Raw genomic sequence first — 17,335 nt, 5'->3', positions numbered from 1 at the left:
GTGTGTGTGTGTGTGTGTGTGTGTGTGTGTGTGTGTGTGTGTGTGTGTGTGTGTGTGTGTGTGTGTGCGCGCGCACGCGCGTGTGTGTGTGTATGAGTGCAAATGAGTTGACAGACAGACAGACACACACACACACACCCCAGTGGTGGAAAGTAACTAAGTACATTTACTCAAGTACTGTACTTAAGTACAATTTTTAGGTACTTTTACTTGTTACTCCACTACAATAATTTGAAAACTTTAGTTACTAGTTACTTTGTAGATTTTGATAATTATTACAAAACATAAACCCACAAACATAACCCCACATTACCCACTTCAGCCCTATATACATTTCGGTCATTTCAATATGGCCGATCTACAAGCTCACAATGTGATGCAACGCATTGTGAGCTTGTAGATCTGCTATTTTCAACAACAACAAAATTATACAATTTATATGTATTTGAAAACTTGTGAAATGGGGACATTCTGCATAATAATGAGTACTTTCTACTTTTGGTACATTTTGATAACAATACTTTTGTACTTTTACTCAAGTACATTTTGAAGTATTTCTGATTGATTGCAGTATTGATACTTTTACTTTAAAGTGAAACAAAAATAGTACTTTTTCTGACACACGCACCACTGACACCAAGCGCGCGCGCGCACACACACACACACACACACACACACACACACACACACACACACACACACACACACACACACACACACACACACACACACACACACACACACACACACACACACACACACACACACACACACACACGTGTAAACGTCACTGTGGGGGCGGGGAGGCGCCAGTGTAAACGGAGAAGAAGGTCCGGATAGGGAGAGAAGAGCCTGGGCATGTTCAAACATATCCAGGCAGACCGGCCAGCCTGCTGCCACAAAACACACACACACGCACACACACACAGGCGTACAATGACACTTCTTTTCCCATGGCAGCCTTCATTATTATTATCGAGAAATTAGGCCACTATCTGCTGGGGGAGAACAACAACAAGAACACTTTACCTCACGTAGGACGCGGAGGAGGAGGAGGAGGGAATATTGACAAGATCATCTGGTGGCATTTAGATCGAATGGATTATTGTTGTTTAAGTTCTCTCCCATAATAACCTGGAGAGAGCAAGAAGCAGAGGACTAGGACTATTGTATCCCCCCTGTCAGAACACTGCTGGGGGGTCCTCACTGACAGGTCAGTCAGTAGGATACGACAGCACTGATCACACAGAAATGTGTGTGGGGAGGAATTAATTGGCGTATTTGACTAAATTGGGGAGAAAAAAGGGGTCATTTGTTTGTGGCTAAGCTCAATTTAGGGGGGAAAAAAGGGGGGGGGGGGGGGGGCACTACGCCTACCTGGGGCTGTGGGAGTGGGAGCGGGACCACCGCCATGTCTTCGCCGGTCAAGGTGATGAGAGACGGGCTGGTGGAGAAGCGGAGCAGCGGGCTCCTCCAGCTCTGGAAGAAGAAGCGCTGCGTCCTGACCGACGAGGGCTTGCGTCTACATAAGTGTAAAGGCAGCGGCGGCGGGGGGTCCGGGGGGCCTGGGGGGTCCGTGGGGGACTCGGACGCTGCCGCTGCTCAGAGCCGCGGGGGTTCCTTCTCCTCCTCCTGCTCCTCCAAGGTAGGCCTGTCACAGTTATTACATAATCACCTAATTTGCAATTATTTGAGATAAATCGCAATATTATTTTTTGCATAATCGTTTCCATGTTGAAAAATGTTCATAACATAAAAAAAATACCAGAAATAGCTGATCAGTCATTTCTTTGTATATTTCAATTTCGCAATTATTTTGTGTGACAATGAATCGTCAACTTAAACGTGTAATAATCGTCACACAGCCCTACTGCTCCAAAGCCAAGGAGCTGCGCTTCGAGCGCATGGCCACGGTGGACTGCGTGGAGTACAAGCGGGGGCTGGTGTACTTCACCGTGGTGATGGCCACGGGCAAGGAGATCGACTTTCGCTGTCCGCAGGACGGCGGCACCGCGTGGAACGCGGAGATTGCCCTGGCGCTGGTCCGCTACAAGAACCTGCAGGCCGTGCAGACCGGCAGGAACCGGCATCTGTCGTCCTCACAGCTGGGCAGCAGCGGGGAGGATGAGGCGCAGTGAGCCGCGACACTCACATGGATCATAGGACACACAGGACAGGTAGGCTACTGTGTAGGTTCTTCTCAAATGTGCACAGCAAGGACCCCCAGATCGATATGTTAGGCTAGTGTTCGTCCGCGGACCCCTAGCCTTGGATCAAGACTATCATAGATGTATTTGATCGATTCTCAATTTCTCACAGTTGCATATCTAAGTCAGACTCATCCATCTATGATTGATAGTCTTGATCCAAGGCTAGCGGACCCACATCTGAAAATACTTTATTCCAGGGACCGCCAGAAGAGAAGCCCCCCCAACATTCCCCCCAACTTTTACACAATTTTGTCAAAAAAAATAAAAAAAATAAAAATAAAATAGATCTACAAGCTCAGAGCTCACAACCCATGGCTATTTTAAAATAGCCAAAGTAGGCCTATATAGGGTTAAAAAGTGGTTACATCTCAAGGACCCCTAGGGCCCCGTCCCTGGACCCCACTTTGAGAACCACTCTATGTTAGCCTGTGTTACCAAAATGCCTTCTGTTCAAAATTGCTGTGAAACCTGCGTAGTAACATAGTCATTCATCCATACATTCTCATGGATTAATGTCCTAGCCGGTTAATTAATAGCGAAATTAAACGGTTCCTCATTTTTCTGGGGACCCCCTAGAACCCCTTCAAGGACACCTGGGGGTCCACAGACTCCAGTTTGAAAACCACTGGTGTGATGTAGCCTATTCATTCATGCCTAAAGGTCATAACCAAGAGGTTTGGGTTTAGACAAGCCCCTATTAAGGCTAATTTATACTCCATAGCACAACGGTGTTGCTTGCCGAAGGAATCGGATATTTATTTGCGGCAAGTGACGGACGGTGATGGGATATACATGTAAATGAAGCCTTACGTTGCTACTGTAGCTCAGATATTCTATTTCCTAGTGGACATTATGTTGCAGCAGTGTGAGCTTCCAAAATAACATCTGCCTTTCCTTCACTTGGCAGCAGAGTATTATTTTTAAACACCCACAACAACTCTCTCTCTTGCACATGTAGCCACCGGTCCTTTAACCGCAGAGAACCATGAGCTAAACGTAAATTATATCCGTCGATCTTGTTCCGTTCAGCTGTTCCAACATTTAGACGTCACCTCACTCCCATCATACATTACAATCATGTGACACCCGGCATGACATTCACAGAGCGGCTGGACGGCTGAATTCCCCTAAGTGTTTCACCAAGAGAGAGTATCTGTGTGAGAGAGTATCTAAGTCTGAACTATGAGCTCACTGCCCGGGAATCCACAGAGAAGCTTCCTTAAGTGAGTAGCAAGAAGTCAAGTAGCCCAAATTAACTTAGTGGCCCTGGTGACAGCGACTTTAAACTCCCAACGGCTGTCTCATTAATGTGGAACTACAACTCCCAAGTGTACATTCTTAAGCGGTGGTTCTTTTCTGGATCAGGCCCCCCCCCACTTGAAAATCTCAAAAGCGTAACAAACACCCATCTGACCACTTAATGCGGCAGCCGCGTGCATTTTCAAGCATCAAACAATCGATTGTGTTCCCGCTTGGATCACTGGAACTAACATCTATATATACAATTTGAATCCTGCGCCATGTCGGTTGTCAGTATGTACGAACGTTGTATGTGGCCAGTGTGACGTAATCTGACATCACGCCAGTGTGACGTAATCTGACATCACACATGACATCACATCCTACCTATAAATTCTAGGATGCCGTCAGATCGCACCAGTTCGACGGCTTCCATAGTGGGTTTTGGTCATTGGAGAGGTGATGCACGTCACCTCTTTCTGAAGTGGGTACTTTCAAAGCCTGCCGTGGATTTAGGAGAGCACAAAACTCTCTCTCACACTGTGAGGTGCCTGTAAGGTGGCACTGCAAAGTGAACGACGCGTCACGCTAGACGTTCGGGCCGCGTAGCGGCCCGAACTTCTAGTAGTATACATTCCTATTTATCGGTATCACAGTGAAAACTCACCTTTCAAAGATTTAAAGAAGAAATATCACGACATATTATTTTGTACATGTTTTAAAATATTAATGTTAGTGTATATTATCATTAAAATCTTAGTGTTCTGTAAATTCTTTGGTCCAGGTGGTGCAGGGGGGCCACTTGCAATACCATCACGGCACACAGATTGAGGATCACTGTTAAAGGGCAAGACCACTTTGATAGAGGCTCGGGTTGTCTAGTTACCTTGCCATGATGTAACTCCAAAGGTGGACAAGAAATCTAAAATAATTGCTCCATTGATTAGAAATTGATAATTAAAAATATGCTCCTCATTGACTTACATTGTACAGTGAAACAACTCTTAAAGTCACTCTTTTGGCCCGTAAACGAACACAAACAAAGTTGATTCAGATAATATAGAACATCACAAAACCCAGTACTTTGGTGATGTTCTAAATTGTCTTAATCAGTTGTCTGTCAGTCTGTTTTACCGTACAATGTAAGTCAACGAGGAGCATATTTTGTAATCAATGGAGCAATTATTTCTTGATTTCTTGTCCACCATTGGAGTAACACCGTGGCAAGGTAAATACACAACCTAAACCTCTACCAAAGTGGTCTTGCCCTTTAAAGCCAGCTGCCCCAACACAAAACTATTAAGTAAAACTCTGTGCTCTACAGTCTGTGTTTCTGTGTACTTTCAGAGGATTACTGCTTTCTGGGACTGGGAGTGGACCAATCGCAGTGGACGAAGGAAGAGGTTCACCGGGACTAGACGACCGCACAAGGCGGAACATCATAGGACATCAGGATTACCTCTTAATATATGGACCACAGGACAGAACCCTGGGGGTACCCTCCCTCCTTCCTGCAAAGCGTGGATTGAAGTGGGAATTTCCATCTTGGTGATTTCTCCAATGACTGCTTTTGAGGTCAAAGTAGAGAAAACTGCAATAGCTAAACATTGAGTAACATAAGGAGTGTGCTTGTAGTGATTGATTGAGTGATTGATTGAATACTTTATTGGTGAGAAATGTAAACAGCACAGTGGTACAGTAAAACATGTAGGCTAAAAGGACAACACAAAAAAGTCCTGGGGACTTGTTTCCATTGTGGACTTATGTATTCAATACTGTTCACCTCCTAGTGCCTTCATCTTATGTTGGACTTCCTCTCTGATGTTTTTTGGAGACATCTCAATCGCATCTTTCCCGTTCCTTTTTTTAAATCAACTATTTTTTCCCCCAATCTTATAAAAGAAATTCTCCCCAATTCAGTATTCTTGTATAATGTATATTGTCACTGCCAACCCCTACTGTTGATCCTGGGGATAAGGTGCGAACAACGACATCTCCAAAACACGTGATGGAGTCACCAGCCACTTCTTTTCAGTTTCACTGTGACATTAAGGAGTTTAACCGGGAGGGCAGAGGAACACGCTATCCCTCCCAGTTCTGATGAACAGACAACCTGTAGCAGTCGCAAACTGTGCAGTGACAGAGATGGCTCTCCCCTGTCTGCTTCCCACCCACAAATACAGTCCGCTGTGTTCATTGAACTACCCAACCAAGCAAGGTGTTACCACAGAGGCGGGGGGGGGGGGGGGGGGATCGAAGCCCTGCACCACCTGAACTCAATCACATCTTTCTTGAAACAGAAGGACTTTGTTTTTTGTTCTTTTCTACGTCTTAATTATAAAATTGTTGCTCCATCAGACTTTTCCGTCTGAGAATGTGTGTTTGTATACAGGACCTCGCTATGTGTTTTTTCAAATGTTTGCACACAACAAAAGAAGCATTTTACTTGTACATGATATTTGCTGAAAATACAAGCCATGGACAGTATTACGATATAATAAAGGTTCATAACTGTAATTTGTCAGGGTTTGCAGCATGTTCAAGCAGCATTGTGAAATGAATCCACAGCTGGAGCTACTAAGATGCTTTGCGTATTGTATATTTAGCTTAACTTGATGTTTCTAATTGTGCAGAATGCTTGCGGTTGTTTTCAGAGGAAAAACACCAAACAAACTATTCTTCCATCTAAACATTGAACTATGAAGTGTTCTGTGTGCGGACTGTTAATAGCTAACCTCATCTGGTTCCAATTGTGGTTCGTCCAACTATGCTATTATAGCCTGTTGAAAGCAGAATGTCTCTCCTGTTCTTGCGTGCATAATGGTGCTCTGCAGCGTTGCCAGATTTTGAAATCAGGTCTATGAAAACAAGCCCAAAATAAGCAACATGAGCACTTCTGCTATTTTCAAAAGAATCTTGAGGGGAAAAAGTGCAAAATGTCATTTTTAAAACATTTTAACAACACAAATAAATCTGGTACAGGGGTCCCTGACACAAATTATAATTCCAGATAATTTGGGGGTCCTTGACATGAACATGTTTAAGAACCACCAACCACCAAATTTGGAAACAAGCCCAAATAAGCAACTACACTTTAGAAAAAAAGACCAAAAAAACGCAACCCTAACAATATTTACAAGCAACTTTACAGAAAAGACAAGCTCAAAGTCGCTTATTATAAGCAGACCTGGCAAAGCTGGTGCTCTGTAGTCTGGCCACCTTTTGTTGTTTATTCTTAGGAATTGTAACGAGGAGCACAGACAGCCCAAAGGCATGTGCACACAAAGCATCCTCCTACGCACGTATGCATACAGGACATACAAGCACCCATGTGCGCGCACACACACACACACACACACACACACACACACACACACACACACACACACACACACACACACACACACACACACACACACACACACACACACACACACCACATGAAACTCAGCAAGGTGTCAATATCCGTAACCAGTGGTGGAAAAATTACTCAAATCTTTGACTTAAGTAATCAAAATATACTTAAAGTATCAAAAGTAAAAGTAGTCATTATGCAGAATTATGCAGAAAGTTATCATATGTCTAAAATGTATAAAAATGCTTTGGAAATAGCTCACAACGTGTCTCGATGCGAAGCGTTGTGAGCTTGTAGATCTACTATTTTCAAATAGTCAAAGTTAGTGTTAAATGGATGTTTTGTAATAATAATCTAAATCAAAAATAGGCGATCTACAAGCCGTCAAAGAGTCGCAACGCAGCACGTTGTGAGGTTGTAGATCTACTATTTTTGGCTAATGTTCCACCCAGAATATGGATGCTGGGGTTGAAGTGGTTAAAGGAGCAGTAAGTGATTTTTATTTTATTTTAGTATTATTTATTTTTATTTATTTATTTTTTCTTTAAATAAGTGTTAAAGGAGACACACCATGAATTTAAAAAAAATATTTGATATTTAATATCATATGGTGTATGTCCCTCAAACCATTTTCAAAAGGTTTGAGCCTAAATCAACACTCAGATATACTCATCCCAAGTCAATTCTCTCAGGCTTATAAAGCACTTTCAGCTGCAATACCAAAACGTCCTGTTGGGCAGGGGGGTGCTGTACTGCGGTACTGAGCAATTCTGTCTGGCAAAATACATGGGCAGAAAGTTTGGTGAGGTAAGCAAACTTGCCATTCTGAGATGGCCTGTTTAGACACGCCCATTCTGAAAATCTCTGAAATGAGAATGAATGACTGAATGTTAACAAAAAATATTTTTTGGGGTACAAGAGACACTGGGGAGCCCAAAAAATACCAAAAAAATAAAAAAAAAGTGAAATTCATGGTGTGTCTCCTTTAATATATTCTGATAATAATCATTGCTATATAGTGTTTGTTCAGGGTCTCCCCATCTCTCCTGCTATATATAATATTATCCAATCAGGAGAGAGAACTCATACAGGATACAGGACAATGTATTTTCTGTTTATTAAAGAACTGGAGAGACGGGAAGACTCCTGTTACTGAACAAACACTCTACAGCAATGATTACTATCTGAATATAGAGCTTTAGTTTTTCAGTAAACTTAGGTCAAGATTTAGAATACGTGTGTATGTGCGTGTGTGTGTTTGCGTGTTTGTGGGTGTGTGTGTGTGTGTGTGTGTGTGCGTGCGCATCATGCTCTCTGTGGTTCTAGAGCCACGCTGGGCACAACCCCAGCACAGGGCCAGGTCAGGGATAAAGGAGTGATTGTGCTGATGTCTCTGGAGAACAGTGGAAAACCCCACATCACATCCACCATCCACACTGCATGAGTCAGCACTGGACCAGCGCCCTGCATGGAGACAAGCAGGCAGACCGGGTTTCGGATCACTGCTATTTAAGACTGAGTGTGTGTGTACTGTGTAGGTTGAATGTGCACACAACACCACCGCTGAGGGGGATGTCTATTGTGTCATATGAGTGACGGTGTATGCATGTCGATGTGTTTGCATTCAGAGAGGGGTGTGTGTGTGTGTGTGTGTGTGTGTGTGTGTGTGTGTGTGTGTGTGTGTGTGTGTGTGTGTGTGTGTGTGTGTGTGTGTGTGTGTGTGTGTGTGTGTGTGTGTGTGTGTGTGTGTGTGTGTGTGTGTGTGTGTGCGCGCGCACACGCTAATAAAATTCCATGGAATTTTCTCTCCAAACATTATGACCTCCATCCCATGGGTCTGCTACTACTACTACTCAGTAGTCTCTCTCTCTCACACACACAGAGAGAGAGAGAGAGAGAGAGAGATCTTAAAAACAGGCTCTTAGCAACGTCCTTTGTTGTTTCAGGGTATTCAGAGTTTAATGTTACAGAAGAGCTGGTGTGAATTACAATCCATTCATTCCAAAATATTATATGCAAAATATTCCAAACACATAAAGTGTTTTTTGTTGAGGGGATTTGAATATTTGGCCATTTCTGCCCAGCCACCTTGACACTCATACCAGGAATGGTACCCAAACATGCCCCGACTTGTGCCCACTGACGTCATTGGGAAATAATGACAGTTACTCGTTCATTTATCAGTTGCTGCTGTGTCCATCTTGACAGAGGAAGAGCGAGTGAAACAGAATGATGGAATGCTGCTTGCTGGCGTGGTCTGAATGTTATACTCTGAGCTTAGGCTTTGACCAGGACTGTTTTCTCTCTTTTATTTGTTCCCAATTTAGTCGTGATGCCAATTTCCGATTCCTCGTGTATTCTAGTCCCTTGCCACAGCTAACTCCTACAGTTGGTCCTAATGAGAGCACAGACCAGTGGTGGAAGAAGTCCTTAAGTAAAAGTAGTAACACCGCAACATAGAAATACTTGAGTAAAAGTACAAAAGTATTGGCATAAAAAAAAAACTTAACGTACCAAAAGTACGTAAAGAAAAGTTTTCAAATAATTGCAGTGGAGTAGAAAGTACAACATTTGCCTCTGGGATGTAGTAGAGAACTATTACGTATGACATACTCAAGTAAAGTAGAAGTACATGAAATGATACTGTCGGACGTATTGCAGGCCAGGAGGCAGGAGCTCTACCCCTGCACCATCCAGACACCCAGCCAGTGTTGTGTTTATTTTACAGATAGGAAGGAGGCGTGTTGCTCCCCCAGACCTACTTACACTAACAGACACATTCCTCTCTGATTCTGCTGGACAGGGCTACTCTCTGCTGTTTAACTGTAGCACCACTAGAGGGCTGTCAGCCCTTCTGTCAAGTACAGTTAATCTGAGTGTGTGTGTGTTGGGGGGGGGGGCAGATTGTCATTAGTGACCATGCATGCAGTGTCACCAAGTCCGCTTATTACAAGCAAATTTGGGTTTGTTTCTCCGTAAGCTCGCTCGCAAATATAGTTGCGGGTTGCGTTTTTTTGGCCTTGTTTCCAAAGTGTAGTTGCTTAATATATGGGCAGTGGTTCTCAAACATTTTTATGTCAAGGAAAATTATGTGTATTTGTCCGCAAACCCCCCCATCTGAAAATATGTTGTGCCAGGAACCCCATGTAAGATTTGTGTTGTGAAAATGTTCAAGAAATATTCCATTCTTTAAATTTTTGTCAAGTTTTTATTTTTTTGGCAGATCTACAAGCTCACAACGTGTCGCACTGCAACGTGTTGCGAGCTTGTAGCTCGGCTATTTTCAATATTTAAAAATTAAATCTTGAATGCATTGTAAATCTCTGAAAACCTTTTCAGATGGGGGTCCGCTGCCAACTACATATACACTTCGGGGTCCTTGACATGAAAATGCTTGAGAACCACTGCTATAGTCACTTCTTTTGAGCTTGTTTTCGTAGACTTGTCCGCTTGCAAAATCTGACAACCCTGGCAGTGACCCCTATCCACTGTCCAGTAACTGTAAGCGGAGTCAACACCTCATTCATCTTGCTCATCATTTGTGTACACGTGTGAGGTTATGTATGTGTGTTGTATACATTTGGCTCAAGCAACTTAGGCAAGTATTTGTCTTTTCCTGTTTACGTTTAATTTTCATCACTTTCGACAAGTCGACCGCCCCCGTCCACCAGCAGCGTCCTAATCTGAGTTCCCAGAAGTTCTCGCATAAAAAGGGAGGGGCAAGAAATCAGCGTCCCATCACACACTTTACCTTCCAACTGCATGTAAACTGCAAATACCATAGCACTGTGTGAAATGTCTCACATTCTCTCGCTCTCTTCTCTCTCTTCTCTCTCCCCTTTTCTCTCTCTCATTCTCTCTTTCTGTCTGTGGTGGTACCAGGACTGCAAAGGGTCTAAAACTGTCCAGTGAATGAGGAATATAGAAATGTAGCCTAATTTCAATGACAATTCTTTACCTTATAATAGTACACACATAAAGGGCAATACGAGGTCTTGTGCATTGGTTAAAATATCCCCATATAATAGGAATCCAGCTGAATTGCAACCGTGAATTCAACATGCTGTATGCTAAATACAGCATGTTAAATTCACGGTTACATGGAGCCAGCATTCCATGTAATAGAATTTCAGTAACTGGACCGATGCCCGTTGGAAATGCATTCCCATCGGGTTATGGACTATCCATTATCCATTATCATAGTACTTAGAGTCCAGGCTATGACATCATGCTATGACATGTGTCGTATTGATGAAATCAAGTTTTTTTTTTGTGAAAAGGTTAAAGCACTATATTCTGATAGTAATCATTGCTACAGGGTGTTTGTTCAGTAACAGGAATCTCCCTGTCTTTCCAGCTCTTTAATAAACAGAAAAAAAAATTCAGGTGGGTTGCAAAATTTCAGCCAATCAGGAGAGTATCCATTTATCAGCTTAATTTTGTATATAGTTTTCCAGTTCCAATTTTGTCTGCTCGTTTCTTTGTGTCATCATTTCCAATTTAACTTGTTTAATCTGTATTCTGTCTGAGTTCTCTATCCTGATTGGATAAAATTGGTAACCTGAAAATGTCTCTCCAGCTCTGTTTATTAAAGAGCTGGAGAGACATGGAGACTTAACCGGTTACTGAACAAACACTGTATAGCAATCAGAATATAGACTTTTAACACTTATTTTAATGAAAGAAAATCACTTACCCTACGAAAAAATATTTAAATATGGAGATACAAGGTTTCTGCCAGACAGCATTAAATTGTCCCTTGGCCGTGCACAATACATTCTCCCATTACATGTGCAGAGCACTCTTTCATCACAGATGATATTCTCAGAACCTTGCACACTGATGGGGTGCTAAGCCTGATTTATACTGAGCCTTTATACTTAGCCTGATTCATAAAATAGCAGATCTACAAGCTCACAACGCATCACAACGCAACACGCAGCTGGTAGATCTGCAACTTCCTGCACGTGACGCTGGCCTGCAACTAAGTATAAATTAAGCACCCCTGCGCCCGCACTACTGTAACGTCTGAGCCAAATGACCAGTGACAGGATCTGTATCTGGCTCTCCGACAACAAACTATCACTACACCTGGGTAAAACTGAATCCATCCTCTTTGGGTCCAGTTCTAACCTTAGCAAGGCTGAGAGTTTCACAATCAAAGCGGGTGATAATGGGCCTCATGCAGAAACCGTTCTTAACACATTCACTGCTAGGAGCTTTCTAATGCTGGTAGGTAGCTTTCTGCCAGCATTTTTAAGCATTCTGACAATTTTTTCAAGAACCAGAGAATATTTATCTCCAGTATGATAGATCCCCTGATGGTTGCTAATCACAGAGGAAATCACTGTGCTTCCGTGAAAAAATAAAAATGTCATTATGACCTCCCATTCTCTTGTTATACCCAGTTGAAAATAGCATGTTTCGCAAAAAATACATAGTAAAAAAAAAGTACACAGGGGCCGAGATACAGGATTTTAAAGTAATAAGTTAACCAGGAAGTGAATGGAGCAGTAAATCTTCGGATCACGTTATCTTGGGTTCTGGGTTTATTTTTATTTTTTTTATCATGGACATATCCGTGAATGGCGGTGAACGGGTGGATTTTAAATCACGGATATGTCCGTCAATAGCTACATTCTGGCAGTGAATGTGTTAAGAGGAAGTTTCTTCTTAAACCTTCTTAAGAAGTTTTTAAGAAGATTTTGGTATACTCCAATGTTTTCTTAGTAGTAGAAGTAAAAGTACTGATAATTGGAAATACTCCAGTAAAGTAAAAATACCTCAAAATTGTACTTAAGTACAGTACTTGAGTAAATGTACTTAGTTACCTCCCAATGTCCCCCCCCTGTATGAATGAATGAACCATTGTAAAGTGCTTTGAGCACTTGGAAAAGCGCTATAAAAATGCAATTCATTATAAAAATGCAATTCATTATAGTTTTATATATATTTCCGGTAACTATCAAATAGTAGTCTAAAGCTACTTATTCCTGCAAAGTTAAGCTAAATAATTAGACAAATGAGCATGAGAATGCTCATTGTAGGTAATTACATAATCTCCCAATTCCCTCTACACACAATTTGCATAATATGAATAGGCAATACAAAGAAAAGATTGACCTACAGTTGTTGTTGCACTTGTATCTCAAATTATTCGTTGGGATCCCAAACTTTCATTATTCCTGTTACTTCCCATAGTTTCCATTTCATTTCCCCAACATTTTGCAACCCTGTATAAGGAAATGATATTCTAGAGCTGGATTGGCAAGGAATATTCCAGACAGTACATTGACTTTTGAGTACATTTTTTGTGATGATTTCAGTATTCTATTTTATTTTATTGCACTGTTGGGTCTTGAGCCCTTGGACGTTGAAAGCCTTCTCTGTTGGATCAATACATCTATCTGTCAATCCATCAATCACTATCACCACGTGACATACATGCCACATTGTCACAACATTGTCCTGGCATCACAGTAAAGTTGAGATCAAGTTTTAACATAGGTGCTGAAACCTAACCATCCCCTGTTGGCAGAAAACAAGGGATAGAAAATAGAAAGAGAGAGAAGAACTCAAACACGATGAGCTCAGTGGAACAGTCACAGGACAGAGGACAAAAAGATGAATTGCCACTTGGATGACTGAATTCACCACGGACATGGTTGTTTTGTGATCACATCCAACAGTGAAATCTGTATGGAAATATGCTTGTGTGTGGGAGGAAAGTTTATTATATTTGACGAAAAGGAACGAAAACAAAGGAATGAACATTTATTAGAAAGTATAGAAACAAAACATTTTCATTTAACTGAAATAAAAATATATAGCTTTACAAAAGAGAAAGGTAACTTTAATACTGAAACTGAATTTGTGTTTTTCAAAGGCTGCATTTTCTGGACTGTTGTTGGTGTCTGTTGCAGTGTTGCCAGATTTTGCGAGAGAAACAAGCGGACAGGTCTATACTGTCCAAAAGTAGCGACTAGGCCATGATCACACACAGATGGGGGTCCGTGGACAAATACATATTAATTTAAGGGTCCTTGACATGAAAATGTTGAGAACCACTGGTTTAAACAACAATAGGAAGCAAGGTCAAATATGCAACTACACAAAACGTTGAACGTGACTGATGTTGTGTTTATGGACGTCTTTAACATTTTTGAAGTAGTTAGAATAGAATAGAATAGAATAGAATAGAATAGAATAGAATAGTCCCCACTTCTTTGGGGTGGTATTTTGTCACATTATGTGTGCATATATATGCACATAGGTGAAATTCGTCCTCTGCTTTTAACCCATCCTATAACAACTAGGAGCAGTGGGCAGCCTTCTCCCTCCATTGGCGCCCAGGGAGCAATTAGGGGTTAAGAGTCTTGCTCAAGGAAACACACGTCGACACATTGCTGTCACGGCCTGGAATCGTACTTGGGACAACCGGGCTAACTAACCACTCAGCCATGGCCGTTTGACAGGTACATGGGTGTCTTTGTGGTGTAGTGTATCTTGTAGACCAGGGCCATATTGCAAATTGCTGTACTCTGTCCTCTACCCTGAGCCATCCCACCCTAGCAAAATGAGCAGACAGACAGACAAACAGACAGACAGACAGACAGACAGGATAACCATCGACCCTACAACTTCTCAGGTCGGCCTCTGCTATATCTACGCCGAGTTTGAAATCAATAGGTCGGCCAGTTCTCCAGTTATGCGGGAGACAGGCACACACACACACAGAGAGAAAGAGATTCCGTGCATGTATAGATACGTAGATAGATACAAAATAAAAACTAGTCCAAAAATCATAGAAAAAACGCAGGGTCCTATAGTCTGGTCCTGACTCGTGACCCGTGGCAGCGGTGGCCTAGTGGTTAGAGGGGCGGCCTTGATACCGGAAGGTCCCTAGTTCGATTCCCCAATTCATCACATCAATCATGAATCACCGCTGAATAGCCCTTGAGCAAGGCTTCCATGCAGGGTCCGGCTGGAAACAAGCTTCGTGCTTAGTCCGACACCCTGGGTAAACAACAAACTTTGCTTTGCTTTGCTTTACCCTGCAGATACTGTGTCATATCCATCTATATGACACGTGAACCCTAATGGCCAACAGATCAGTACAGCTAAACCCCTCTTGAACCATGCTAGGCATCTTGATCTGCCTGTTTAGAGAAGAATTTCATTAAAATGGTTCAGATCCTATCGTGTGTGTGTGTGTGTGTGTGTGTGTGTGTGTGTGTGTGTGTGTGTGTGTGTGTGTGTGTGTGTGTGTGTGTGTGTGTGTGTGTGTGTGCACGCGCGCGCGCGCGTGTAATAAATAGTATCAGAGGTTCAAATGAGAAAGAAAACATGTAATATGGTAACAAGGTTAACCCTCTCACTAATATGGGACAGGTGTTTTATATGTGTGACACATTTGTATGTGCACTCACACATGTGCGTGTGTGCGCGTGCGCACACACTCTCACACACACACACACACACACACACACACACACACACACACACACACACACACACACACACACACACACACACACACACACACACACACACACACACACACACACACACACACACACACACACACACACACACACACACACACACAAAATACTTTCCTTTCCGGCCTATATCACATTTCTACTTCACCCAGTTTATTTTGGCACAGTCCCGGTTCCACAACAGCCCTCAGCCCAATGCCACCTTCCTCCATCTTGCCATCTAGTTTGTGTATATTTTAATTTCCAGTCTTTGGCATTGTCCTCTTCCTGCCAGAACCAGAAAACCCAATGCCCCAGACTTCATGTCCTGACCCGACCAAGCTACACAGGCTCTAAATGCCCTTTTTTTAAAATTGATTGAAGTTTTTATTGACAAAGCGTGTGTACACATATATCTGTCAAAAGGATAAAACGCAAAAATGCTTGAGAGCTTATTTCCATTATGGTCCTTTTAATGCAAATGTTTGTAAACTGAGTGCCATATAGCGGAGACGTAAAGAAAGATATAATCCATAATAAGTACCGTCATACAATTTTAACGTACTATGCAAGTATAAAATAGCAAAGAACAACAAGGGTACTGCAAAAGGAACGTGTTACAACTCAACTAACCCCGTCCCCTGCTTTATAGACCGTTTCTGACTGACAACAGTCAATGTTCCAGATCCATAATGAACTTAAGTTCTTTTTCTTGGATACCAAATGAAAATGCCATGTTGGTAAGCCGTTAGTTTAGCTAGACACCAGCAACAATGCCCAGTAGTTACTGTACTATGGTGGGGGGAAAAGGGAGAAAAAAATGATGTTGTAGACATCTCTCTCCAAAGCCCCAGCCCTTCCATTGTTACCTAACATTACCTAAATCTGGTCGATGACAGCTAATGTCGTTATCCCTAATTAATAAGATAATATTAACCACCCAACAGCCGCCTGGAAAGATTTAGGCTGGTCTCTCCTGGCCACTCCGCAGCATTTGGATGAAACCATCTAAAACAGTGCGAGGGACAAATGAACACAGGAGGATTTAGGCAGATAGAAAAAGACGAGTGAGACTAATAATAGCCTCCACTGACAGAAGAGAAAGGGGTGAGAGAGGTGTGGTTAAATAGGGGGACACACTCATCCCTCATCTGTCCCATCGGGCTCCTCCTGTCTTTTGTCTCATCTCTCCATCTCTTCCTCTCACTTCTGGTTGGCCCGGATCAAGACTACTACAGCTTGCCTTCCTGACACTGGTAGAGTATCCTTGAAGTCTTGTGAGGCTGTGTGAATGTGCTGCATCAAAGCTAGACATGATGTCACAGGATGTACAGTATACAGGGACGTCACAGGCTCTCAGAAGGTGGGGGGGATGGACTTTCGGTGGACTATCACTATACCCCTTATTTTACACTTAGATCTGCAATTTTTGAAAAATCGTGAAAAACATTTGTAACTGTCAAATGTAAACACATTTTGTATTTTCAAAATGTTGCGTTTTTTGGGCAGATGAAATCACGGATCTGTGAAAGTGAGGGTGTCGCGTCGTACGCACAGTGAATGGCCGTGACGCCCCTGACAGTATACAGTATTATGTAGGCTAGTAGGCTACAGATTTCAAGATGTGGTCAATAGGTCATCCCTTTGCAGACTGCTGTAGTTCAGTGTACTGTATATCTAGGAGGAAATTATTTGTTTTGCATGTTTGTGCTCATTTGTGCATTCTAACTGATGCTGGTTGTTTGGTTTAACCTTTTGATTGGATTAACTATGTCAAATGTAATCAATGAACTACAATAGTAATAGCAATTGAATAGTAGCCTAATGCAGGCGTAAGACCATTGTGTTTGTATTGTGTTATGGGTATAATGCATAGTTTTCTATGCATTTCGGGGGTTTTGGGGGGTTTGACCCCCAACAGTTTTTTTCAGCCGCACGGCTTTGCCGCCCGCCCAGGATAGGTGTCCCTTATTTTAATCACTGGGAGTTGGCAACCCTAACCTTGCCATACCTTAGCTTTTGCTGAACTGACGCCACTGTGTCAAAGGCAT

The 17,335-nt window shown here is 42.4% G+C and overlaps 1 protein-coding gene across 1 annotated transcript; it reads left to right on the top strand.

Moving 5' to 3' along the window:
- Positions 1–869: 869 nt before the first annotated feature.
- Positions 870–5,966, top strand: phlda3 (pleckstrin homology-like domain, family A, member 3). The gene is made up of 3 exons (XM_084068271.1): positions 870–1,645; positions 1,866–2,177; positions 4,797–5,966. Exons 1-2 carry the CDS (start codon positions 1,412–1,414, stop codon positions 2,136–2,138), a joined length of 507 nt encoding a protein of 168 aa, XP_083924397.1. The 5' UTR covers positions 870–1,411; the 3' UTR covers positions 2,139–2,177; positions 4,797–5,966.
- Positions 5,967–17,335: the final 11,369 nt, after the last annotated feature.

The sequence above is a fragment of the Gymnoscopelus microlampas genome (assembly GCF_963454915.1).
Source record: "Gymnoscopelus microlampas genome assembly, chromosome: 10".
NCBI classification, from domain to species: domain Eukaryota; kingdom Metazoa; phylum Chordata; class Actinopteri; order Myctophiformes; family Myctophidae; genus Gymnoscopelus; species Gymnoscopelus microlampas.
The sequence above is the reverse complement of the archived record's forward strand: the minus strand, read 5'-3'. Positions and strand labels throughout refer to the sequence as shown.